The 27,808-nt window shown below is 41.7% G+C and overlaps 2 protein-coding genes across 2 annotated transcripts in view; one reads left to right on the top strand and one right to left on the bottom strand.

Annotated features, from left to right (window-relative positions):
• Positions 1 to 802: 802 nt before the first annotated feature.
• LOC117957165 lies at positions 803 to 7,583 on the bottom strand. Its single transcript, XM_034892761.1, has 6 exons — positions 7,293 to 7,583; positions 5,636 to 5,716; positions 4,824 to 5,040; positions 3,840 to 4,653; positions 2,442 to 2,585; positions 803 to 831 (listed from the first exon to the last, which is right to left on the bottom strand). Exons 1-6 carry the CDS (start codon positions 7,529 to 7,531, stop codon positions 803 to 805), a joined length of 1,524 nt encoding a protein of 507 aa, XP_034748652.1. The 5' UTR covers positions 7,532 to 7,583.
• Positions 7,584 to 8,622: 1,039 nt separating this feature from the next.
• The window catches only part of csmd2 (CUB and Sushi multiple domains 2), a 240,948-nt gene continuing 221,762 nt past the window's right edge, over positions 8,623 to 27,808 (top strand). Inside the window, exons 1-2 of the mRNA XM_034892760.1 lie at positions 8,623 to 9,439; positions 25,196 to 25,412. Of these exons, the coding sequence (XP_034748651.1) occupies positions 9,265 to 9,439; positions 25,196 to 25,412 (392 nt within the window). The 5' untranslated portion in view covers positions 8,623 to 9,264. The remainder of the gene's footprint in view (positions 9,440 to 25,195; positions 25,413 to 27,808) is intronic.

Genomic DNA, 27,808 nt, shown 5'->3' with positions numbered 1-27,808 from the left:
GAGACACCAAATAAATGTGTTTGTCAGAATGTCAAACTATTCCTTTAGTGTTTGGCATTTCAATATTTGAATAGAGATTAATAAGCCCCATTTCTACATGGGTTGGGATACAAACAGACTGACAACAAGCGAAATCATAATGGGATTTGTCATTTCAAAAATACATGAAACAATGTGAAGACTATCAGCAGATTGAAAGACACATTCATGATGGTATACAGTAAGTGGTTCAGGTGTAAATCATACCCATTGTTGAATGCAGTAAAAGCCTTTAACCGTTACAGTGGCATACAGTATAACAGATGTATTTGTTTGCTCATACAGTGTTTAGCTGTGCTTAGTCATTGTACAGTAGATGGCTCCTGCTGTATACTTTTTACTTGTAATTACATGTTTACACCTAGCTTCTACAAAGTTAAACAGGCTCTCTTAATAGACTGAATTTTAAATTGTTTTCCTGGCATCAGAAATGAAATGCCGAGAGTTTAACCGGTCTTTGTGGCTTGACAGCAAAATACAGTACAGATCATTGTTCCGACTGCGCATTGTGATTGGCTGAGGAGGTACTTTAAACTTCCTGATGTACCACTGAATACATGTCTGTAAGTACCACTTTGCCTCATTGAATTCATTACCCCTGAGACCAGTAGGGCTGCCAGCTGTTTGTTATGAAGTAATCAGAACCACCAATCTTCAATTGAGAACAAAAACAGCATTTATTAGTTTGTTGTTACTTTGTTCACCAACGTTGCACTGGGTAGATGGCAGAACAGCTTTCAGGGCTGGCCGAGAGATGTTACATTCACGGGTATTTCACACGCACAGTTTGGCCTGGTGAGGAAGGACAGGAGATGTGTTGGTCAAAGACAAACAAACACATACTGTATGCACAGTATAAAATTGGAAAAGTCTGGAAATGTACTGTGAATAGCCTGTATGTGCAAGCTGCAACAACATTTTTTTATAGATATTTCAACACTACAAAAGTGGGATTGGTCTTTTCCTGTAGTGTTTCTATGGTGCAGTTACAGTAAAGATGGAAAGTGAAAGCTGGGTGGCAACAATCGCTATTGTTGGACTGAGGACTAGGTGTAAAAGATATTTAAGCAAGCCTCTGATCAGATGGGAATGTTGTGTAACAACGCAATAATACATGATAAGTAGTGCTGTGATTGCGGGGGTCACTGCAAAGTTATATTTGTATTTACTGTATGTATATTCTGCTATCATCAAAGTAAATCTCCTGCTTGATTTCAGTTATAAAATCTGAATTCTGAATGCTGTTAAAAATGCATAAAATCAGTAAACTATTAAAATCCAGATGTAGCCATTGTAGGTACTCAGTGGTAGGCTTTATCAATTGCAAGATGAATACATGTTCTGTATTTGTAATACAGTTCTTTACAGTAGTTACCATTGATACACAATGAAATACAACTGAAGTTCTGTAGTTGGCCATTGAAGATCAAAACTTGCACAGTTTCTACAGTTGTTACGTCACTGCAACTTCTAAACACCTTGTTGTCTTGTGTTCTACTACAACACATTAAAACATGCAAGTCACAAATCAGAAATTGACTCAGAAAATGCCCATGTTTGCTGCACTGCATGGTCCCTTCTCAATTAAGACTTTTCACTAGAAACATACAGTATCAGAGGAGCAACTTCTCCAGAGAGACTGGATCATTCAGTTCAGGTGATGTTAAAACTCAATTTGCAGATCTGATCTGGCAAATTTAAAAACAAATTACAAATACATCACCAAAGTATTTTACAGTTTATGTGCTGTTAAGTCATATTTGATAAGTGGGAAGGCTTGAAAGCAAAGTTATAATTATATTACACATTGACAGACAGTTCTCTGAAAGTTTGAATCTTTTTCAGCTGCAATTACATGTGACAACCCGGGTTTGGGAACTGCTCAGTAAAGCCAGGTCTGACTTGCAACAGCTTATAGAAAGCAGAGGGTGTAGGTAGAAAATCATAACCTCTTCTACACATATCTGTTTTAAAACGGACTAGATTACTTGTATGTGTTGTTTAAATGTCCCCGTTTTATTAAAATCAATATCAGACTAAACTGTGCCAGAGATCCGTCACAGTTCTGTGTCTGATGGTGTGAGATGAAGACCACCAATTATCTCAACCAGAGCCTCATTTGCATGCGGTACATAGACCAAAATATTACAATTAATTTAACAATGATATATTGATGCTTTAAAATGCTCAACACAGAACCACTCAAGCATGGTGCACAAAGGGCAAGAAGACATGCTGTCGTCATCAGCTCAGTTGGTGTTGCAAAATAAATGTGCTCAACCAGCGATGATCATGATGAATTCTTCATGTGGCCCACACTGGAACATAATACTCATCTCCCCTACACACACAACCTCCAACAACAACACACATAGGCTAAAGATGCCAGGGTATAAACTTACCTTTGGTTCTGTTAATGGGAACTGTGTGCTGAAAGGTACAAGGTCTGGCTTTCTCCTGAGGGGCAGCTGCGTGCTTCATGCCCGCCCTGGCAGCGCTAGCCCAGGACCTGGCATTGATATTGTCCGCACCATCTGTACCTGCAACTGCAATATGCACAGCAAGGGGGCAAGGATTAGCAGAATAACCATTTCACATGCACATCGTCTTGTCTGGCATGTTTAATGTTAAGTGTGATGCAGATGGAAAGCTTAATAGAACTGTGTTATTTTTATTATGCCGCAAATGAATTGTAAGCAGCCCCCCACCCAGGGGATCAACAAAGTGCTATTGAATCAACAGTGCTATGCTATCAAGGAGTCAATTCTATCATATCAGCACTGACTGCAAACTGCTGGAGGAGTGCCAGCAGTTTCTATCACATATGCACATTTATTGAGCATTGCAGAGCTGGCTTCGGGTGCAGTCGTGCACCTGTTAAAAAGCAGAAAGGAATTCAAATAGAGCTAAATATAACTGTATAATGTTATGTTCATTCTAGTATGCTAGGATGAAATATGCCTAACTCAAACTTAATATTAACGTATAAATAGTTAGTAGCAAAGAAGACACCCCACTGCAAAGTGTTTAGGAGGCACTATATTAATGTATGTACTGTAGAAGTCATACTGCAACAACATAACAAGCATTCTTGAGTTGCTTTTCATTTATTCATATCTGTGTCCACAGATTGACCGGGTTGCAACTACCAGTATGGAAGGCTAACCGTGTAATTCCCTTTGCCACTGCGCCACGCGACTGAGGAAGTACTTCTCTGTAGCGTCCTTGCGGAGTCACAGCGTGTCTACCTACACCCACACGGAGAGGAACCCAACGTTTGCATGTCTGTCCGCGTCTGCATGTGGGTGGGCGGACTTGTTGGGTGTTACAAGCCCCCTCATTGATTAGGATGCTCTGATTTGGCTGTTTTGCTGTCGACACAACTTGGATTCAAGAAGTAGGTCTCAAGTTTAGAAAAGTAAACAAATAGAAGCTCAGCCGCCTGCTATGTAGCAGAAACAAAAGAGGTTCATTAACTGAGTTTTTAGAAAAAAGGGTAAAACTTTTCCGAGCTGGACAAACACTTCGACTCAGCAACTTCTGATAGCCAGCGTGTCTGCCTGGGACAGGTGCTGCTGCTTCTCTCCTGCCTTTAATTAGCCGAGTATGACAGTGTCGTTAATATCAATAATAGATTATCAGACAGGGTTAGTTTGTGTGAATTTCTGCATTTGTAGCTCCAGAGGGTGTTAAGAATGGCATAAAATTATATTAATGATAAGCAGATTATTTATACCAACTGTTAGAAGGAGAGCATATGAAGAGCAGGGCGAGGCAGAGACATATGGCAGATTTATTACCTCTAGGAGGCGGCTGGTTGTTGGCCTTCAGTTCCTCACAGCTGATGGCGGGAGAGTTGCGTTGGCCGGTCGAGCCAAACGTGCTCCAGCACAGCACAGATTTCTGATCTCCTGCACAGATGGAGGAGACCTCGTGGGGCACATTTTCCTTCCTCCTCTGATGGGAAGCCCCACTCTCTTGGCGTTGAGTTTGTGAGTGAGTAAGCCCTCTTTTCCAGCTTGCACCTTTGGTTTTGGGATTCCCATTAAGCAACACACCCAGTGCTAAAGGTTTCTTTGGGGGCTGCAGAGCCGGGAAGTCAGCCAGCAGGTCAAAAGCCACTTGTGGTGTCTCGGCCAAAGGGGCAGCGAGGGTGTTATCTGGGTGGAAGAAAAGGGGGAGCTCCCACTGGCTGGGCACCTTCCACAAGGCTGGAGGCTCTGTGGGACATGGTAGAATGCCATCCTGTATTGTAGATAGTGGAGGAAAGTCCTTCTCTGTGGTATAACATGGGATTTCCTCTTTGTTTTCACTCTCTGAGTCCCCATCACTGCTATCAGTGGCGCACCTTCGCACCCCAGGTAGAGTTACACAACTGTCGTCATCGCTGGAAACACAGTCAGAACTGCTACTTCTATTTGTCTCATCCTCGCTTTCACATGTGTCCCTAGGTAGTTTAGAAGGATGTGGAGGATCTTCCTCAACCTGCAGGGGCGGGGCGTGGTCCTCAGCACAGGATTTGCAGACAGGATTTGTCTCCAGAGGTTGAGGTTTGGCTCTTCTGCTGCTGGCTTGGGGGACCCAAATCTTTTGTTTATCTGACACATCTTCCTCCTGACATGACGGTGAAATAACAACAGGACATATTAAACTTAGTTATCAGGTTTCTTAATTGAACGGCATTAATAATAGAGTTCTGACATATTAGATTTTAAAGGTAGCGGCTAACTAGGCTGCAATCAACCAACAAAGAAAGAGTGAGCCTGTAAAGTCATCATGCTCACCAAATTTCTCTTCCTCTTTGCCTCCTCGTCATTTCGTTTCATCTCTTTTTCCATCACAGGGATCAGTACCCGCGCAGGCTTGGCAACATTGGGATGTCTGCGGCCCGAGAGATAAGGGCACGGAAGGGTGAAGGCAGTGTGGCACTGCTGCTTGTCCTTCTCATACGTGCTCAGACCCAAATCATCTGTCTCTTTCTGCTGCTCCTCAGCCCTAGACCTGGAGAGAGACACAGAGTGGTGTGGGAGTGTGGCGGGGTTAATTCATCTTTCATACGTAACAGACCTACTGCTACAAGGTGAGCCTGCTCATGCAATCTTTTCATGAAGAAAGTGAAATGTCTCCAAGTGGTGTCAGATAATTTCACATCTCAAAAAGAGGTTTTTGGACTTTTAAAAGCAGGTGAGATTTATTTTAGAATTCTAATCACTGTGGTGTTCATGTATTACTAAGAAAAGGTCACTTGTATCATGAACATGCTCCAATTAGGTTTAATTGGAGGCACTGCAGGAGTTTTTGCTTTATTTATAATATTTTAAGAATAAACCCTTTGGTCTCGAATAAAATCATGAATCATTGGGTCCGTGGCTCCATCTTGTATGTGTGGTGTGGCACCCGCCTTAAACCATGACTTTTTAATGAGGCTACGCTTTAGTCACCATGCTGTCTACTGTCAAGCCACGATGCGGAACAGACGGTCCGGTGGGACCTGGGATGCTTATGATAACAACGTCATGGAAGCGCCGGGGCGGTCGGTGAGCAGATGGTGTACATTAACATTATACAGTGGGTCTGTGACCGCACAGCAGCCTACCTGATCCACACTGCACTGTTGAGTCCAGGGTTAGAAACAGGCCTTCTCATCAATCCATTCGTCCATCCATTTTTCATCGACCTATCCAATTTAGGAAAATCATGTTGTGAATATTTAAAATGACACGGCAGGCACGGCTACCAACGCAACTTGTAAAGATGCAACAGGTCAAACATTTAGGACGACCTCTACAATAAACCACATGTCATTTTGTAAAAACAAATTCATTCATGTCTTTTTCTTTTTTTTTACTGCACACACGATGGCTTATTTGAGAGTGAAAAACTAATGTGCATGTATTAATGGATTCCATTTAAACCTATGTTTAATGTTAGCTAACTTGCTAAAATGCTAAAATGTGCTATACAGATAAAGCTGCCTTGCCTTAACACTGCATGAAAAATAAAATATAGAGAATAAACACCACCACCAACTTCACGACCAGGTAACACAAAGCCTCTTCTAACTTTTATTAAATTAATGTCATTAATTATTCATTTAGGAAGCGGTACAATGATGATTGTTAAATCCATTCACGATCATTGGATTAGTTCAATTTTTCTTACTAAGACACTAAATCCCAATGGATACAGTGTAAATTTGGGATAATATGGCATTGGATCCTAAAGTCACTACCTTCTCCTTTTTGCTATTAGAGTATTAACTTTTCTAATCAGATATTCTGAGTAGCCTAGCTACCACATTCCTGGAAAGGGAAAGAGATGATAACACGCTTACCGAACCCATGACATGAAATTTCACTTTATGAGGTTTTCCAACAGTAGCTTACGTTCCCCCAGCCTGCCTATGGTCCCCCAGTGGCTAGAAATGGTAATAGGTGTAAACCGAGCCCTGTTTATACTGTTCTGCCTTTGAGAAAAATAAAAAGCTGAGATGGGCCGATCTGGGGTGTGGCCTATTATGACATCATAAGGGGCAAGGTTACTACCCCTTTCTCTGCTTTGCCCGCTCAGAGAAGTTGGCCCAGCCATGAGGGAGAGACCTCATGGCTTTCAAACAAGCAAAGTGGCAGTTGGTCAAAGCCACACCCCCAGCCTCCACCCTGCCCTGTATAAGGCCTGTATGAAGAGACTTTATATAGGGTATTAGGGGACCACTAAGGTCTATATAAAAAAAGACATCAGATAAGGTGTTTTGGTACAACTAAGGTCTGCGTAAAAGAGACTTCAGATACAGTATTAGGGGACCACTAAGGTCTATATAAAAGAGACTTCAGATGCAGTATTAGGGGACCACTAAAGTCTATATAAAAGAGACTTCAGATACAGTATTATGGGACCACTAAGGTCTATATAAAAGAGACTTCAGATACAGTATTATGGGACCACTAAGGTCTATATAAAAGAGACTTCAGATGCAGTATTAGGGGACCACTAAAGTCTATATAAAAGCATCCAAAGAGCACCATGTCATGGGATCTTTACGAACAAAATGATGCAGCATCATTTAACATGACAGACTTTGTAAACCTGCAATTGGCTAGCATTTCATATGAGACCAACTGTAGCCTACTGTACACGGTGTACAACACTACAGACAGTTCACTATGAACCTACTTTCAGAGACTCATTTTGAGACACATCAGTGGTGTCCATATGTGTGTGTTTGTGTGTGTGTGCGCCTAGCTCGGCCTTACCGATTTGGTTTTCTGTCTGGAGCCGGCCTGTCTTTATTCTGCGGTGTCTCAGGTGAACTTTGACCTCTGGCCAGCTCCTCCGTGGCCTCCCTGGCTCTTCTCCAGATGTTTTTGCAGACAAGATCAAAGTTGTCAATCGGCACGTGCGGATGAGTCCAAGTGCAACGCGGAAAAGGTGCGAATGCACTCACCAACTGTTTTGAAGTAAGGGACATGGCTCCAGCATCTCGTAGCATCATTTTCGGGCTTGTCTGTGAGCTTGCCACTCAGGTTACAGCGTTCAAATGGTTATTTTTGAACCAGCTTTTTGAAAGGCACGCTGTCATAGCAACCGGAACTCGAGAATGTTAAATTTAACAATAGATCAGTCCGAGTTCATCTCTCCCATTATTTCCTTACAGAGCGAGGGAATTCATGAATGAATGAGCATTACGTGTAGACCAAGCCTAGAATCCATCCACTAGCCTACTGATTAAGTAAATCTCATGACTAAACTTTTGACTAAACTATTATTTGTGTATAATATTCCTCTGGGATGATAAAATCAACCCATGCTGGATTACTTCACCAGATCAATCCCTCAGTAACTCACAGTATTCAAAAGATGAATCCATGTCCCCAGAACAACAGCAGCAGCCCAGTGTTATTGGAGAAGTTTAAATTAATGTTGCGGGAGGAATATTTCTGATCTCCATCTTATATATGCTGTTGAAAACCCACGCGCATTTCAGTAGCGCGACTGTTTCCACGCACGCCACATTGCGGAAAATTACACCGGTCATATGCAAAAAGTGGAAATGACATTCAAATTTACTGTCGAGGGTTCCAGCCTGTTAAGCATCAATTTCACGTTTAGTGAGCAGGAAGTGGACATCTATGTTAAACTGCCGGGCACTCAGATGATTGGTCTTAATGGATGGAGACAATGGCCTCGTGGACCCCTAAATCTTAACATAACAAATTGGAACAAGGTGGATTTTACGCGTCATATACTATTATTATTATTATTATTATTATTATTATTATTAATATTAATATTAATATTAATATTAATATTAATATTAATATTAATATTAGTGTTATTAGTTTTATCATCATAGAGGATTATTATACAAAAATAGTTAACATCTTTAAAAAAGTTTGGTGATGAGATCACCTGAATCAGAAGTAAATGGAGCAAGTTGGATGTAGGCGAGAGAGCGGGAGAGAGGGAGAGGGAGAGAGAGAGGAGAGAGAGAGAGAGAGAGAGAGAGAGAGAGAGAGAGAGAGAGAGAGAGAGGCACGCGGAGAAGGCGCAGGTCTGCAGTCTGATTCTTGGCGTCGCACAGACCCGACGCTGCGATCCTGGGAATACACAGCCTATAGGCTACATACTGCATATTTCTCTCTATACGGTCCAGTCAGATCCCTGACTACTGAATACGTTGGTCGAGAACTTCTCAAACGAGGCGATTTTTCTTGGATCCGGATCACATCTGTGGCTCTCCATCATTCGCCGTTCGTTCATTTGAATCTCGGATTATCGGCACCACATATGTGGTTTAATGGAGATAAAATAAAGAGGACAAACAAGTGCTGCGGGACAAACTGAAGGAGGGATCTCCTGTTTTGTTTTGTTGTTTTTTTCCTGACGTGTGTCTTTGTAATATCAATTACATATGTGGAGCGGACGAGGGATTTTCGTGATTTTTTTTTTTTACGCGCGCGAGGTAGATCAGTGACCACTTGAATAACGACTCCCCCTTGGTTTGCCTCCCCCCTTCTTCCTTTCTCCCCCTTTTAAGTGTGAAATCTATCTTCTGAGGCAGAGACTCTGAACCCCTCGGTGCCCGCATGACATGGTTCAGTCCAGCTGCGAGATCCGAGCCTCCTCCATGCATTGGGATTTTTCTCAGCACCGACACCGAGTGAATCACCCTTCTTTGACCATCTGAGAACTATCGTGCCTGCCACACCAGAGAAAAGCCCTGCCATGACTGCCGCTTCAAACCGGGACGGAGCAACGGGACTTGTGAGGAGACCGGAATGCGCATGCAGGAAAGGGGACGGAATACGTATTTTTGCTCTAATGAAGGCGGGAGTGCAGGCGCACCATTGGAGCCGGGTGCTGTTCTTATATATGGGGCTACTGGCCGCCTCGGTAAAGGGTAAGTCCCCATCTGTACCTCTGAAGACATGCAAAATGCAGCAGGCTCACACCACTCCACCGCCCACCCTCCACGAGCCCTGACTGAATGCAAATCAGCAACGCGCACACACTCATGCTAAAGGCGCATTTAGGACGAACCTTGCTGAGATGTCGCTGTTGTATCACCCAAAGTTATTAATAGAGGAGAGGTGGCTGGTTGGGTGGCTATTTTGGTGACAGCGGATCCTCTGGAATAGCAACTGAGCCTCTGTCTATCCTTGACTCTGTTGATGCGCTTATTTAAAGAACTGTGGTAGTGTTGTCTGAGGAAAGGAGGGTGGATGAGCTGTTGGTGAGATTAAATACACATCTTGTGTGATTGCTGCTTTGTTCAAAGGAGGTTTTCTAAACGTTGCCTGTGTGCGATTGTGTTTCTGGCATAAGGGAATCGGCAGGCGGCTGATTATAATGCTGTTGAGAGTCCGTGTGGGGGGGGGGGGGGTGCTTTTCCTTCTATGGGCATCTTTTCTGTTTCGCAGCTCAGACCTTATAATATTCTCCACTTGTCAATAAAACATTTTGTGTACAGTTCTTTCCCTCTGTCTCTCTCTCTCTCTCTCCCTTTCTGTGTGTGTGTCTGTGTCTGTTTGTGTGTGTGTTTGTGTGTGTGTTTGGGGGTGTGTGGGTGTGTGTGTGTGTGTGTGTGTGGGAGGGTGATGCTTTTCCTTCTATCGGCATCTTTTCTGTTTAGCAGCTCAGATCTTACAATAATCTCCACTTTTCAATAAAAACATTTTGTGTACAGTTCTTTCCCTCTGTCTTTCTCTCTCTCTATTTCTTTATGTGTGTGTGTGTGTGTGTGTGTGTGTGTGTTTGTTTGTGTGTGTGCGTGTGCGTGTGCGTGTGTGTGTGTGTGTGGGAAGGGTAAGCCTAATTTACTCACTCTGGGTTTTCTGTTCTTGATAAATTGCAAATAGAAATCTTGCAACCGGAGCTGGACATTCAACAGATTATCATTGGCAGTAATTTACTTTCACGTCCAATCTAATGTGTGTGTGTGTGTTTAAACAGAGAGTCCCCGTTACTGATCCATGATTTTCTTATTTTTCTTTCCGTGGATATTCATATCGAAAAGTCTGTGGTGGTTTTAAAGAGCAGAGGCTTACGGGGGGAAGAGCTGCAATGCTTTTTGCCATCCCAAACAGGTCCTTTGGCAAGGAAAGCCAACCGTTTTATCACTGTCTTGGCACAGAATGGGCCCTATTTTTAGCAAAAGCCAAGAATACCGCCACGGACACAATATGCATTTGACAGTGAGTCATGGCTCTGTGTTGTTCGCGCACTCATACCTGCAGTTGGACAGCACACAGCCCACGACTGAGTGTTCACATTTTTAGCATCACCTAAGTGTGGTTGGAGCTTGATCATTACTATTTTACAGAAGCGTCATCCCTCATTTCTCTCTCTAAATATCTCCCACTTGTCACCCACTTTTGAGCAAACTTGTGTCATCAACCCCCCCCCCCCCCCCCCCCCCCCCCCCCCCCCCCCAGATGGTTTCGGTGAGATGTGGGTTTTATCACACACACACACACACACAGCTCAGTGCTGACAAATCTCTCTCGACTTTCATGTGGAGTAAATCTCATTGCGGCTATATTCGTAGGTGGCTTCATGTTTTATTTGCGTCCGGGGAGCTTTTTATTGGCCAGTCTCTCGCCGTTTGTGTCTACCTTTGGAGCCAGTAAAGCGAGTCTAAGTTATTGCGCGTATTTACAAAGAGCAAGAAAGGTTGGGCTATCTGTCATGCCCTCTGTACCAACGTTTACTTTAAACTGTGACAATAAATATGTTTGAATAAGACGCGCCAGCGCTGAGGTGGTCCGGCGCGTCCCTCGGTGCTTCTGCAGCCACCAGCAATTGCCCCATCCTCCCATTGAGCGGCACCAGAGCCTCACGCTATGCTGAGAGGCGGAGCGGAGAGGGGAGAGAGGACCCGGGGTTCATGGCATTTGTCTACCCACATACTTTTCATACCAAAAACAAAACATAGCCAATCCATGACCAACAGTGGCCAACAGATACACACGCGTAATGCTGCGTGTTGGCCAAATGAAAAGTCTGTTCATTTCCAGACTGTTTGATAAGAACCAATATCTGAGATGTATACTAGGGCTTTTACACTGTCTTAATTTGTCAATCAGTCTCGGTCAATTTTAGCCTCCTTTGTCACCTAATTATAACTCCCAACGTACATAGCCACACATCCAAAGATAGAGAGGTGCAAAGGGTTTTTAATAGAGGTATTGGAGAGAGGAGCGCGCTGTCTCCATGGGATCAAAACCAGTTTTGCCCCAGTGGACTCGTCGCTCAATAAACGGTAATCAACCTCTATTCATTTAATCGTACAGAGGCCGGCGGCAGAGGAGAGGAGGATGGAGGAGGCAGATTGAAGATGACGTGTGTTGCCTATCTGGTGCCCGGCTCGGCTCCCCACGCCAGCTCGGCCGGTATGAGATCCTTCGTCAGCGGCGCATGAGACGGTCGCTCAGCATGTCCATTTACACGCAAGATCACGCTCCGTCGCCCTCTCCTCTCTCAGCCACGCTACCCTTTATACAAAGGCACCGCGTTATGCTCATGATGCAACTTGCAGTAATGTTATGAGGACTGGAGGGCTCGATGCCCCTTTCCTTTTATCTTTTTTACTTCATGACATTTGCTCGTATTCGCATAGTCATGAGGCTCCTGAAGAAAGAGACTGTATGTGTGTGTGTGTGTGTGTGTGTGTGTGTGTGTGTGTGTGTGTGTGTGTGTGTGTGTGTGTGTGTGTGTGTGTGTGTGTGTGTGTGTGTGTGTGTAAACGTCTAGGGGGTGAGCAGAGAGTAAGTAGAGAAAAACATGATTTGGAAGTCGTTTTTGAAGTTCCACAAATCAAAAAATGACAAACTCACACCTTCATTTGAAAAAACCTTCAGGCTCACAAAAAGGCCGAAGACCTCTAACTGATACAATTTTAATTGGAAAAACCTATTTCGTAACACATTTAGTAATAAATGATCTTCATTTTACCTCAGAATAATATAAGAGATGAGAGTGGACTATATTAGTGCTATGTAAAACACGCGCAGTAGAGTGGGACTGCAGCGCCGTGGACAGCGCCAGGCGCAGCTGAGTGTGCCGCTGAGCTGGAGTTCTCTTCAGCACCACGGACAGCTCCCCCAGCCAGCAGCCTCAGCAACAGCTGCTCCTCAGCAGAGGCCTAGCTGGCTCTATGAATTGGGATTTCTCCAATGTTTTCATGGCTTTGAACCCTCAATTACACACAGACTTCAGGCCCCTATTTGACACGATATCACCATGTTTCTGGTTTTGGTTTTGTACTGAATTTTGTAATTAATACACATTTCAGGCCTATTGAGGGTGACTTCTAGACAAAGAGCAGCCATGTACATGCATTATCTCGTTGACATACTATATATAGAGCTAAAAGGAAGAGTCGACTGAGAGAAAATTAATTGGAAACTATTTAGATTACTGTATTTCATTTTGAAAACTTGCCAAACATGACCTATTTTAAGCTTTTTTTCTTTGATATTAAATTAAATATCTTGGACTTTTGACTGTTTATTAGACCAAATGAGCCATTTGAAAATGTCAATGTGCCTTTTTCGAAATTGTGATTTTTTTTTTATGGACCAAACAATACATTGAGAAAAGAATCGACAGATTGATTTTTTTTTTTAAATATTTAAGCAGTTGAACAAAACATTGATCTAGATGACAACATACAGAGAAGTACACTACACAGAGAAGAAGAAACAGTGCACCTCCTCCACAATCCCTCCCTGCGATCAAATGTTTAACTCCAAAACAAAGAGAGGAGCAACAGGAAGGAGGGGGACACAACAAAAACATAAATTGAAAGATTGATTGATAATGAAAATAATTTCCAATTTCAACCCTTGTATGTAGTTCAAAATTCCTGCTTTTTGCTATTAACTCATCAGGATCCTCCCTCAAGGATCCATGTGGATCCCAAACCCCATGTTGTAACCCTACATCATGGAAACTGCCTGTTTGATAGATCTTGGCTTAGATATGTGGAAGCTGAACCAGAATTGTGTTTAGCAAACATGCTTGATCACATCACTCGCTGTAAATAGCAAACACATAGTCCCACTCCCATGTGTCTTACGTGTCCCATATGTGTTTTTACGATGAGTATATTGGCATCTCACTTCCACTGTGTTTCTCACTTCTCTTCCACCTGTCTGCCTGCAACTCTTAAAATCCTCCACTACCTGCATGCTCTGTTGCATCCCATCTCCCATCTGTTCTCTATATTCACCGTTGAGCAATAAAGGATGGGATGGAAGCTGAAAAGCAGAGAACATTATCTATTTACTCAAAACAGAGACATGTCTGGAATGCATAGTAGATGTGCCATGTTGTTACTTTTCCTATTTAAGTGAAAAGTAGAAAGGGCTGTGGAGTGTAAAGGAGTGTGGTGGTCAAGCTAAAGATGGAGATCATTAAGTGGTGGCACAGGGAGGGGGAGCAGCAGGACATACTCCACTGTGAGGGGAAATGAGAGGCAGAGAGGAGTAGAGGGGTGATAAGCTTACACCATCTGAGAGATAATCCAAGCCCTATGTTTCTGTGCCTTTTGAGTGCTGGATGATTTTCTTCTCTTTAGTAAATTATCTATATAAAAGGCTCATTTTCTTATCAGGCATCAAGCAGATTCCTAATTTCACAACTCTGTATGTGTGCGGTGTGTGTGTGTGTGTGTGTGTGTGTGTGTGTGTGTGTGTGTGTGTGTGTGTGTGTGTGTGTGTGCGTGTGTAAATCTGAGAGGTGCCAGGCCAATTCACCCAAGGATGATTAGACGAAAGTGTTGACAAGCAGGTCATTATCCAGCTCAAAAAGAACCACTGAGAGAAAGAGTGTGCGTGCGTGCGTGCGTGTGTGTGCGTGCATTTCACATGCTGAAAATGATTTGTCCTCGTGCATCCTCATTTTACCCACCAGCTCTACCTACTCCTTCTATCCTGCCTAACTCCCTCCCATGCCTCCCACCATCTGCCCTTCTTTCCTCCATCCTCCTCTCTGGTGATTCACACTGTCATCTGTCTCCAGATGGCCAGAGCTCTGTCACCGTGCTTTGTCACACTGATCAGAGCCATACAGTGATTTTCACACACACACACACACACACACACACACACACACACACACACCCACAGACACACACACACACACTCACACACTCACACACACACAGTCACTAATTCATGCAGATTGACAGAAAATCCTAAATGCATTCATGAAGGCACCCACACACCTAAAAACACACAAACACATACACACATTAACAGTACAAACTGGACCATTAGACCTTATGAATTCATAGCCACATGTTTTCATTTACAGAATTTCTTGATTAAAGTGACACCTAATAAGATTATGAGGAACATCCAATTCCTTCTGAATGCAATTGCTTCCTCTGCTACTTCATGTATTAAACTATTACATTTGCAGCCATTGTAAAATAGCTGGCTTTCATTAAATATTTAGATATGATGTATACACATTCAAACCAAGACATTTGTATATCTGGGGGCCCTGGTTGGAAAGTCAATAGCTCAAGTGTGACAAAAGCAGAGAAAACCTGGTGGAAAACGAATGAAAAATACTAATTTCCTTCAAATATCCCTTTCAGCATGTCCCTTAGCATGGGGTTAAATTATTAAATCTATATTTTGGCTGCTCCGCTTATCCAGGCAATATAAATCTAGCATTATTCTGGCAGTGCCTATGCTTAACATACTCTTGTGAGCTCGTCTGTTTTTTAGCAGCTCAACTCTATTAAAGACACTGAATGGTGGATGGAGGAGTTATGGCAAAGTGCCTTGCTCAAGGAGATGTTAGCAAAAATTCTTAAGAAGAAAGTACCTTTCCTTTCCCTACCCATATTTCCCCATTTAAAAATGACCATACAAATTGTACTGAGCAGCTCCCACATGTTACGGTAATATGAGCTGCAATTTTTACAGTCATGCTGCAAGCCAAGACATGTCAGGAGAGGAACATACATGCTCAGTCAATCTTCCCTGGAAAACTACAGGTGAAAAGAAATCCCCTCAAAAATAGTTATATATAGAAATCCAGGGCTCGCATCTGCATGAGCCTTGAGTGAGAGAAAAGCTATAACACAGAAGTCTCAGTCTTGATTCAGATTCTCGTCTTCCCGTTATTTTCAGATGTGGGTATTTGTTCAAGCTACACAAAGTGAGAGACAGATGTAAATGCTCTGTCTGTCTTGTATAGACACAAAGCTCAGGCAGGGGTTTCTATAGCTTCCTGATTTACACCGTTCTTATCACATATCAGTGATCCCACAGATTGAAGATTAGATCCTGGGCGGGAGGTATCTTGTCCTTGTCTTTTTTCCTTTCCTGTATAGCTCCTTTCTCTATTCAACGTATAGGTAATCTGTCAGGGGTCTTTTTCTCGGAAAAAGGCAGAGTCATCATGTGGAGAGAGGCAGTGAGTGTGTTTGGGACTTGCATTCCTCAAGATTAAAGAGCCACAAGATTAAAACCATTACACATTACACAATTACCCTTCAACACACACACACACACAAAATCCAAAACAAAAACAGAAAGTGTACCCCAACCCCACGTCTCCAAACCCCCAACCCCCAACCCCCTCTCCAATGGCAACCAATCCCCCACCCCGGGATTTCTATTTACCTGTGCTTTAATGGGCCGATTAAAAACAGAGTTTCTTGTTTTTTTTTTATCAAATTTTCCAAATATATTGCTCCAGATGTTAACACATTCAGAAATTCTGATGTTCTCTTTTATTGGAGCGAGTAGCGGCTATTGTGTTTCTGTTTCTTTTAAGTTAAAATTTTGATAAATGTACTCATTTGTTTTCCTACCAAGATTTATCTGACAGGATTATTACCACTCTCATATCTGTGTGGTTAATATGATGCTACAGCTAGCAACAGGTTAGCTCAGTTTAGATTAGCATAAAGACTAGAAAAAGGGATAACCTAGCAATGTTGCTTTACGTTGCTAAAGTCTATCTAAAGGGTGTCTGCTAGATTTAATCACCCTTAAAGTACCTGTCGTCCAAACCAGTTTAACCGAACGTTACAGCAGTTGCCGGCTGGCTCATGTTACGTGTTTTGCTGCCATAGAGAGTTGCGCTTTGTGCCTGAAATGAAATACGTTAGGAAAACTGATTCAATGTTGAAGCCGTAGATGTGGTTGGCAATCTTCTTCCTTCTTTTTTTTTGCACTATCTTTAAATTTGGATATACACAACAATATTGGCTTTAATTTACACATACACTGCCAATGCAAAAGTGCCTAGTCTAATGCTGTCAGCAGTGTGGAAAGGCAATTTGCAGATACTTATTTCCTTTACAATAAATTCTCATCCATTTAAGGGTGACGCATGCAGCCCATTCATTGTGATAGTTGTCTTCAGTGGACGCTTGAGCCTCCCTGGGGGGGCTGTTAGGTTCTGAGTTGAAAGGTTAAAGTGTGCTACAGTAAGTAAAGGTGAGGCTGATTGATCAGCCGCTGCTCATCCATCCCTCAGTGATAGATGGAATCGTCCTGCTGGGAAGGTCATGGCCTGACCTTCGGCTCAGCTCTTCCTCTTAGGTTTTAATATAAACTGCTCAGTGAGGATCAAATGTTCATGAATATGCATTAACTAAGACACATCAACATGCTTGTCAAGGATGATCTTACACATTTGCTGAATAAGCTCCCCCACAAAGACAGGTGTCTGTCTGAAAGAGTAGAACATCAATCGTAACATGTCTTTGACTCTAAGTGGGCTACTTTCTATTGATCATCTTAAAGCTTTGGTGCGTGGCTGCTGAGGAGCTGTGTTGTTCACCCCCGCACTAATGTATCATAGGGTTATTTACATTGATAAAAATGATAAAAAGATAAAAAGAATGAGATATTGAAGAAAATATCATGATGAAGAACACACAAACAAAAGCATCTCTATTGAATCTCTGTTGAATCCATGTTTAAACTGGGTATAATTCTTGTGTAGTTTAAACCCTTGTATTGTCTTCCCAAAATTGAAAATCAACACTGTTTTTAATCAATGTTTTTAACTTCTTCCTTATGTTTTTGTCCCTTTTGTCAACACTTTTTTCGATGTTTGTCACTTTTTTTGACATTTAACACTAACTTATCAGCTTTCATTTTACAATTATTTTTGAAGTTTATCGTCAATAAACCTCATTTATAGGAAATTATACTACATTTTTGAGTTAGAAAAGCAGAAATCAGGAATTATTTAGACTAAAATTAAAGGAATGTATGTTGATGGATAATCACAGACTGGAATATATCAACTTTTACTAAATAATATTTTAAATCCACTTCAATTCTTTTTTCAAATGCCATAAAATTGAATGAGATGCTCCAAAATTATTGAAAGTAGAGATTTATACTTGCCTAAGAGAATTTTGTGGAATCAAACATATTATTTTGGGTATCTACAATTGGGTAGTTAAAAAGAACATTGATATAGGAAAACGGCTCAATTTGACCCGAAGACAATATGAGGGTTACGGATGGGCTGAAATTGGGTGAAAGTGTGTGGGTGTTTTTTTTTTTGGGTGGGTGCAGGTCGTTTTGGCTGGCATGATGATACTGCTGGTTAAATATGACCCAGCTGGAAGGAACTGCCCGGGTCCCCCCTTCTCTTCCTCCCTGTCTGAGAGAACACATGCTCCATTGTGCCTTTTTTGCTAGCCTGACAACAAATGTGTGCTTGCACTCGTGCAAGTGTGCATTTCTGCATGCACGCGTTTTTTATTTGCTATCATGCAGTTGCTTTCTTCTATGCTTCAATCTTTGGCAAGATTTTTGCACGTGGGTGTTGTTTATTGTCCACACATTTCACCCTCCAGTGATGTTACTGTGACAATGTGTTAACTATGTGTTGCCATAGTAGTCAACAGACCTTTTTAAGAAATGCAAGAGTCTGAGATGTGGCAAATGCGTTCACAATTGTGTTTGCTTGAATGTCTTCTCTGTATGTGTTTACACAGTTCACTCTTTTTCTTCACACATTCATGCAGCAGGAGGCCATTCCAAGCCATTCGATGTGCACCATTATGGAAATGCAAGCTTCATTTTTTTGCCCTTTTAAGGAAATATCATTTACCATTTAGCCCAGTGGGCTAAGTTGAAGCAAGCTTATTGCAAGTGCCTTCCACTGCATTTGGTTTGACTGTAACGGCAGACAGTGTTGTCCGGGTCCAGACATTAGCCTAATGTATGGAGGCGAGCGGGATCGCTGAGCTCATCCATTTCCATTTTAATGGCGGCCAACTAGAGGTTAATTTGGATATGATGCGGTCAAGGCGCGCATATGCGCTGACACGTCAAGTGACAAATAGTGGTGCTGAGAGGATCTATGGGGCGGAAGGGTTTATCTTTCCTGCGGGAAGGTAGTTACTGGTACACACAAACGCATATACACACACACACACACACACATATACACACACACAAACCCACAAAACATTTGGGTGTTGGAAGTTTACTCATGGGGTAGGTTATATGTGATAGTTGATAGCTTTGTTACTCGATAAACCTCATAGAATCACTTATTAGGTTGGAAATTATTCAGTGTTTGCTCCGATGGAATGCTGGACGGCCCCTGATAGACCACATGTATGGAGGCTTTATGGTTTCTCTTGAGAACAAGGAAAGAGCTGAACTCTGTTTTTTAGCTATTTGATGGAGAGACTTGAAATAGGTAGTTTATGGTCCAATTTAATGGGTGAGTGCATGTTCTAGTGACTGAGGTTTCCTTTCATATATTACGCATATGCGATGGCTGCAATTGGAACAATTTCACAGTAATTTCCTGTTGCATTGATTTATCCTTTTAATATTTTGTCTAGTTTCCAAGCTGTTGACAATGTTTTAGACACACTATGCTGTGCCTAGAAATGTTGGAATTCCAGAAGGTCTTTCTCAAACATCCAACAATACGTTTTGTTTTTTTCACTTGTGTTCCTTGACGTAAAGCATTTGTATAATTGACTGCAAGAACATGATGGTCTCTGCGTCTTTGTCAAAAGGCAAACTTGAATCGTAGATCAGGAGACCAGGCAGAGGCGGGGAAGGATAAAGAAACAAACAAAATATGGGAATCCAGAGAACAGATCTGCAGTTTTGTATTTCAAGTATTTTTTATTTTGTTATAGTATTATATAGATTTGATGTTGGGATTATGTTCGCCAAGATCAAAAACCCCAGTCCTCCCATTGAGAGAAACTGTGGCCTGGGTACTTGGCAATCACATTTAGGAAATAGATTTTAAAAAATCCTCTTTCTTATATAATCACATTGGCTGTTACTCCTCCTCTTGTTGACTTTGTGACATTTATCTTTTTGCACACTTTCATTCCTTCCTCTCTTTGCCTTTCTGGTGCTATTCTTTATTCCACCTAGTTTGTCCCTCATCTCACCTTTGCCTCTATTATTCCTCACGTCATGTCTATATGTCCAGACATTCAGTCAGCCAGTCAGTCTATTTTGTGTCTCTCTGCCCCTGACGCCCTCATTCTCTCACTCTCATTTGGTATCTCCCTGTCTCCTTCCTCCGCTCTGAGGGGTTGCTGTCCTGGCGTAGTACAGTACAGTGACCATCGATTCATCAAAGTGTCAGAGCACTGCCGCAGCTCTGTGTGCCCGCTACTAAACAACTGCCCTGGCAAAGCAAACAACAGCTCCTGTGCACACATACACACAGCACACACACACAAAAGGAGAACATGGAGTGCTACCCCAGCAAGGTTATACCTCTCCCTGTGGGAAAACTCCCATTTGGCGGCGTGCACACCGGAGATGGTCAGTGCCAAGCTGATTCTGCCAGTGGCACAGTGGGCTAAGCAGTGGACAACATAGCTGTTGGACAGCCACAGATATCAAGTATAGTTAACATTCCAATACAAACCAATCCAAATAGTTCCCATAGACATTCTGAGGGATAAATGCACCAACAAAGAGAGGAAGTTATCAATTTTCCTAAATGCTGAACCAGCTTATTTGCTACTACGCCATATTCATAATAGTTCACCTGAGCAACATGAGCTTCTACTTTGCCAGTGGTCTTCCGGGCTAAAACAGCACGGCCAGCAGTCTCTTTATGGGGTCATTATGATGTTTCAGTGGGGTCAACTGCAGGATGGGCTCTTCCCTGCAGATTTACACTGAGGGGCTTCACAGTGGCTTACCAGCTCTCAGCAGCTAATTTCATAATGCACCCTGGGCGAGGCTTAAATAATTCAACCGCTCCCCGAGTGAAGGATCTACTTAATCAAAGGCTCCGGGTTTTCATAGAACAGAGAGAGTAGACTTACAATGCCTTGGCTTACCACAACCACACTTGTATCTTATGATGGTTGACTATTTTGATCAAAGATTCAAGGAGAATATTAATACATATGACTACACAGTGAGGCAAAAAAAGATCTGGCACACATCTCGGTCATTACTGCTTAATGTGAAAATTAAACTTGACGATGCTGTAACTGGGTCCTTAATGCCCACATAAGTGCATTCTCAAGGAGAGCCCGACAGATATATTCATTGGTCAATATTAGGCTTTTCCCGATATTAGGTATTTCCCGATTTTTGCCATTTTCCAATATTAGGCATTTCCCGATCTATTAGTATCGGCATTTCTTTTTTTTTACATATTCATTCATCAGAATCATTTATAATGACATATAAATGATTTTGATAGATGAATATTTAAAAAATAAAAACGGACGATCAACCATGTTATGAGTGTTCGCATTGTATAGTTTGTCCACCAGAGGACGCTCTACAACGTCTCTGTTGGCAACACTGATTCTTTTTTGTTATTGTGTTTTTGTTAAAAAAAACTTTAAGTTTCACATCTTAAGTTTGTATTTTTATGCATTTTATTTATCAGAACTTTTACATAAGTTGATGTTCCTCTGTTCTGTTGTGACGATAAAACCAAATATTATTATGTTATTTTAGTGAGAACTTATAAATAACTAATGTTAAGGGAATCTGTTCATGGTTGGTTTGTGTTTTTGTAAATATACAGTATATCGGCCAATGTATTGGGAATATCAGATTTTTACACGACCAAATATTAGTATCAGCATCGGCCTTAAAATCCTTTATCGGTTGGGCTCTATTCTCAAGTGAACTTTGATGTTTTTGTGTCCAATTCAATTCCGACCATCTATTTTTCAGCACAGATACAATCTTCCTGGCTCCAGCCAAAAAGGCAAGCTCTCTAAAAGCACTATCTTTGTCTTTTGTCCCAGATTGTGTACGTGATTTTCGATTTATGAGTCGGTCACTTGGCACAGGTGCTCACACTTCAAAATGGCATTCAGTCGAGCTCTGGCAGACTTTGTAGACTTGTCGTCATTTCAAGACTTTTTTGCTTAATTGTACCCATAAAACCAAGAGCTTGCATTCCTACCTGGGTGATCACCAGTCAAATATCAGTATGTACAGAGGGTTCCACCCCCTAACAACACCTGCATTCTGATGATGTGACACACTAATTCAGCTGCTAAACGCTCTCCTTTGGTGTCCTTTAGTAGTGTTTTCATTAAACTTAACAGTCTAACTAATGTGAAACATGTCTAAAACAGTTACCTAATCATTTATTTCTTCTAGCATTTTGATTCAATTCTGAAACTAAATTTTAACGTTGGTGGCCTTAACCTACTTGATATTGCTTTGTAATCCATCCCAGCCCACGCATCCTAACTCATTGCCTATGTACAAACGGTTCATAGTCCACTCTGACCTCTATTAAGCTCTGCCATCAGGCTGCTGTATGAGCAATTGATGGGCATTTGTCTGATGGGGGCCTTGTAATGAATGAGATGATGAGGAGATTATTGACCGAGCTGTAGATGTGGAAATCAGGTAGGAGCGGTGGATGTGGAGGTTTTACCTGGATATTAGTATTGACTTGATGGTAATTGGAAGGGTGGATGCTCGCTTGCTAGGCGTATTTAAAGGTGGTAATAGAAAATCAGATGGAGATAGCTTTTGCTTAGATCTTTTTTTGTTCTTCTCTCGGGTTACTGGTTAAAGACAAAGAGAACACACTATGATGCTGAATTATGGCAAGTATATAGTTCCTTTTGATCCAATATTACACACTGTTATTCATGTCTTTCTGTCCCCCCCCCCCCCAAGAATTCATTTTAACACTTGCAGATCTCCACAGCAAACAAAGCTGAATTGTCAGTGCAACATTAGAACACCGAACTGAAGTGGATTCAAGTGGCCAGAGTTCAAATGCACACACATTAGCATCTTTTGGAAGAGGTCAAGCACATATGAAGTGCTGAAAAGAGACGGCTGGAAGAGGCCCCTTCCTGTTTTGTGATGAGACAGGCCCCGGGGAGTCAACAGTGGCATGATGGATATATTGTGACTGGAGATGCTATTACAATCGCCCTGCTACTGATGCCATCCAGACAGACAGAAATCTTCACCTCCTGACACTGTCTCCCCTTTTCCCTTACCCCCCCAAAAAAACATTTTCTGATACTGTTTTGCTGTGCTGCCTGGAACAAAAAAAGCTAATATTGGTTTTGTTTGTTTGTGTGTGTCAGCGAGTGTTTTTCATGAATTCATGAAAACCCCAAAATGGCACTTAGCCGCTGAAATCTTAAACACCATGCTTGATTATTGCTGGGAAGACAAACGCAGCATTCGCTCATCTGGCTAACCGGGGATTATCCATGTCCATGTGTAATTTATTAGTTTTTTTCCTCTGTTCTTACTTAAAAAATATGTAGTTGGCTGTAAGACTTAGAGGACTAGAAATTGCCCTATTTTAGTATTTTCTTTAGTCTTCATGCATGGTGCCTTATTACCTGTACATCCCACTTGCTTTTTCAGACATGAGGCAGATTTTAGTTTGATTTCTTTAGCTTTGGGATTGTTCTACCCATCAGAGAGCACATACAAAGTAGCTCAGAATCTGTATGTTTCACCAGCATTCGATAAGGGATTCCCATTTCTCCTGGAAGGATTTAACAAAGCAGGCATCACTTTTACTTTTCGAAGCTGCAGTGTGTTTACTCAAGATTCTTGTTCTATAATGCCCTATTTAATGCCCTCAGGTAGCATGTCTCTTTTTGATGCATTGATTTATTCCAGACATTTACACAGTTGAATGAGCTATGAGTATGGATTACATGAACAAAACAAAAATCATATCTACTGCAAGCTTTGCAGTGTTTGTATTGTAGAATAATGGGGGTTATGCAGATAACAGATGTCCTCCAATTATACTCTCCTGATTACATTTTAATCAGGCTGCATTATGATTCAGGTTTTTGACTAGAGCAAACAAAGGGGAAATACACATCATTTGTATAAATAGCATGTATTCTGGCATGACATTTTAATTTAGTCCCTCTACAGAGATATGCATTTATGCAGGTTCCTATTGTGTGCTCATAACTTCTGCAAAGAGAAATGCAATCAGAACATGTTGCGTCGCTGCTGTCTTAGTTTAAAGGTTACAGCCCACATGGCTACTTATGGTCTGTGATTGTCCAACATGTTCACACTTTATTCTCTTGTCACCTGTCAGTGCCGGACTGCACACATTCAGCTGTCTGGAAGATGATAATTAACTTCAAAGTTTGTTATTTTTGGTTCGGGGGGAGATACCCGTCACCACCTAAATGTGTCAAACGAGTGTGTTATGATCAACAGGGTGATATACTGACATACATACATTCATACATACATACATATATAGTACATACAACATACAGACATACATACATACATACATAGTACATACATACATACGTACATACATAGTACATACATACATACATACATACATACAGACATACATACATACATACATACATAGTACATACAACATACATATATACATAGTACATACATACATACATACAGTCAAAAATTAGTACATCAACACTGAACATCACTGAAAACACACACTTACAACTAGCTTCATAAAGCAATCACACATCAGTCCATGTTAGCGATTAATTACGTTCAAATCCCTGACATTGATTAAAAATCTCAGCTGTGCTCAGATGAGTCGAAAGACAAGTCATTTAGCTTGGAGATTCAAAACATACACACACACAACAAACACACACACACACTTTCTCTCTCCATCATAGCTCACACTCCACACATCCAGCCGTAGTTGTGATAGACGGCAACACACACAATTACCTGTTAAGATTGAAGGCTGTTTGCGGACAAAAACAGAGGATGAGAAGAATTAATGTAGTCAAGTGTGTATGTCTTTGTGTGTGTGTGTGTTTCCACTTCTGTCCTCTCATCTTCTCCTCTTCAACTGAGTCATTTGTTAACGTGGGAACCTATTTCTAATGCGGTGAAAGGGCCAGTGAGTGAACAATTGCATGATGATGGAGGTGGAAGAGGTGGGGAAAGGGTGAGCCATTTAGAACTGCTATACTAATGGCTCAGGCTGCACGCTGTAGGTGATAATGGATGTTGCAGCATTTGGTGCTGTGTGTGTGTGTGTGGGGGGGGGGGATTTGTTTAATTTCCCTTCTTTAATGTAGAAAAGTGCTTTTCTTATCTTTGTTTAATATTATATTAGTACTTTTTACACTGTGCTAGCATTTCTAACACACCTTACGCCCTTTTTAATAACTGCCTATTTCTTTCTCTCTTCACAGCTCAGAACTGCAGTTACACACTACACAGTCCCAATGGGACGATAGAGAGCCCCGGCTACCCTTACGGTTATCCTAACTATGCCAACTGTACATGGGTGATAGTGGCGGCGGAGCACAACCGGATACAGCTGGTGTTTCAAGGCTTCGCCCTAGAGGAGGACTTTGACATCCTGTCTGTATATGACGGACCACCCAGCCCGGGAAACCTGAGAACACGGTAAACACGGCCTACTTTTTTAAAGACGTTCATGTTTGGGTTGTTTTTATTTATGAATCTATTCTATTGACTTATATTGTGTCTACACATGCATATACAACTCTTTGTGGTAATAGCGGTCCATGAAAGTTCTACATAGTGCTTGTGTCCCACAGGCTGAACAATGGGGGTGAAGGGCTGAACTCTGGGAACACTGTGATGTTGCGAAAATGCAGATAGGCCAAGAAACATGAGCCTTCAGACAATCTAAGCCCCAGGTTAGCCACACTTTTGTGGAAGAAAAAAACCATCTTTTTTCAAACTGTCTTTAAACTGTATTAGTCGCATTTCAGGTTCACTTCATTTTGGTTTTACCCCATATGAAGTGGCAGATATTCCAAGCAAACCACTGTTTAAAACTGTTTGTTTTAACCGACTCATCTTTTGCACCATCCCATTTATTTTGTATTAGTGATGTCACTGTATTTCATCAATGACATCAATGTAGTGAGTACAATGTTATTGGAACCAATGAAACAGACAGACAAAGCCATTTAATTAAGACCCAAGTCGAATCAAAGCAAAAATGTTTTTCATAGAGTTTTTTTTGACCTAAAAGGTGTTGATGAAGATAGCGGATTGAAAACTGGAAAAGAGGAAAACCCATATAATCAAGACTGCAATCAGTTGTGTATTCAGAGGCAGCTGAAGCTGATCCTTTGGTGACCAATTCAACACTGACTCTGTGGATGCAGTGACAGCATCCTAGGTTAGTCATTGTATTTCTAGGTTGGTTTTGTGCTTCAGGGCTACTAGCAAAATGAAATCAAGCTCACTTGAGTGTGAAGGCACAAAGAAACAATTTCTGAATCAACAGTTTTGTCCTCGACCGTCAATGTAGCAGCCACAGAGAGGTCGGGCCTTGTGCTAACATTGTTAACGGAAATATTCACTCTCTGGTTTGCAGAGTTTCATGCTCACTAAGCTTACATGTTTTCACCCATTCAGGACTTCAGAAAAAATACTGCAAGGCTGTATTGCAATCTAAAGACTCAGACATCCATTTGTAATAGCTGCAAATGTAAGATATAGTCAAAAAGCTGCTATTCACGGATTCATTTATGTATTCATATGGGACATTATTGCTTGCAGCTTCCTATCTAACAGACCTCTTGGCAGACCCTTGCTTACAGGCTACCTTAATTAGTGACACTTTCTGCTTTCAATATGATCAGTGGAAGCTACACTAAAGCAGCTTTTAATCCCTGTCATCTGCTGGTATTAGCTTGGCCTCCAAAATACTTTAAAGCATGTTATGCGAGGCCTTCTAGAGACAGATGAGAGAAATAGTCTTAAGGGCTTTTTGTTATTGAGACTGTTTTGAGTCTCTGTCAGCCTCTCTGTTCCTACCCGTCGATACCTCTCTCTCTCCCTCACCTCTCCCCCTCCCCGCTTCTCTCATTCTGTGCCAGTGGTGCCTCCACTGCTTCTCCCTACAGAAAGCGAATGAAAGAGAAAAGAAAATCCATTATGGATTCGTGTTGCGCTGCTCTCCTCAGCCTTTCTCCTGTTTGGACCTCTGGGCTCTGTTGTATATTGATGCTCTGGCGGGACGGTGGGGAAAGCACTCCGCTCTCTCTCTGTCTAAACACTTTGAAAATAAGTGAGGGGAAAGAAAATGAATTTGAAAAAGAAGGACAAAAGAGAGGGTGAGAAAAAAAGGGAAAAACATGAAAAAAATAAGAGATGGAGAAACAGTGGGAGTGCTCAATAGTTTGTAGGGAACACAGATTCTGCTTGTGTTGTCTTTGAACAGAGTTCCTCTCTTTCCAAAGGAGGCTTTTTATGTTGAGCTTGGAAAGGCTGGGAGCAGTCAACAGCAGTTTGTCAGGACACGCGTGTGTATTTACATTCACACCTCTGCCGACACCACACACACACATTCATAAGCATGAATACTCACACAAAAAGCTGCACATCTGATAATTCAGCTTTTAGCTCTCATCTCCTGCTCAAGTCAAAAGTAATTTTCTCTCCATCTCTCTTGCTCCTCTTCGTCCAATTTCTCTCTACCTCTTCTCATTTCCTCCTCACCTAATTTTTTAAAATGCCTTATCTCTTCTGCCCGTGCTCCATTTTGTGTCCTGCATGCTGTGTTGTGCTGAATATGATCAGCCTTTCATGTTTGCCACATTATAGGTTGTAGAGCTCGGGATATTTCATTTAATCTCAAGAAGTCATCGACTATGAACGTTTTGCCTTTCTTCACATTCACATGATCACCTTTGATTTCTTTTTTCAAAGCAGTTCCTTTTCTTTAGATTTGTTATTCATCCATTCATGTATTCATTGCTGTAACAGTAGATTGTTGTTATCAGGAGAATGTTGGCTGACAAATCAGTTGTATATGTATATAT

The sequence above is a fragment of the Etheostoma cragini genome, chromosome 14, assembly GCF_013103735.1.
Source record: "Etheostoma cragini isolate CJK2018 chromosome 14, CSU_Ecrag_1.0, whole genome shotgun sequence".
NCBI classification, from domain to species: Eukaryota; Metazoa; Chordata; class Actinopteri; order Perciformes; family Percidae; genus Etheostoma; species Etheostoma cragini.
Note: the sequence above shows the minus strand (reverse complement) of the source record. Positions and strands in the feature narration are given on the sequence as shown.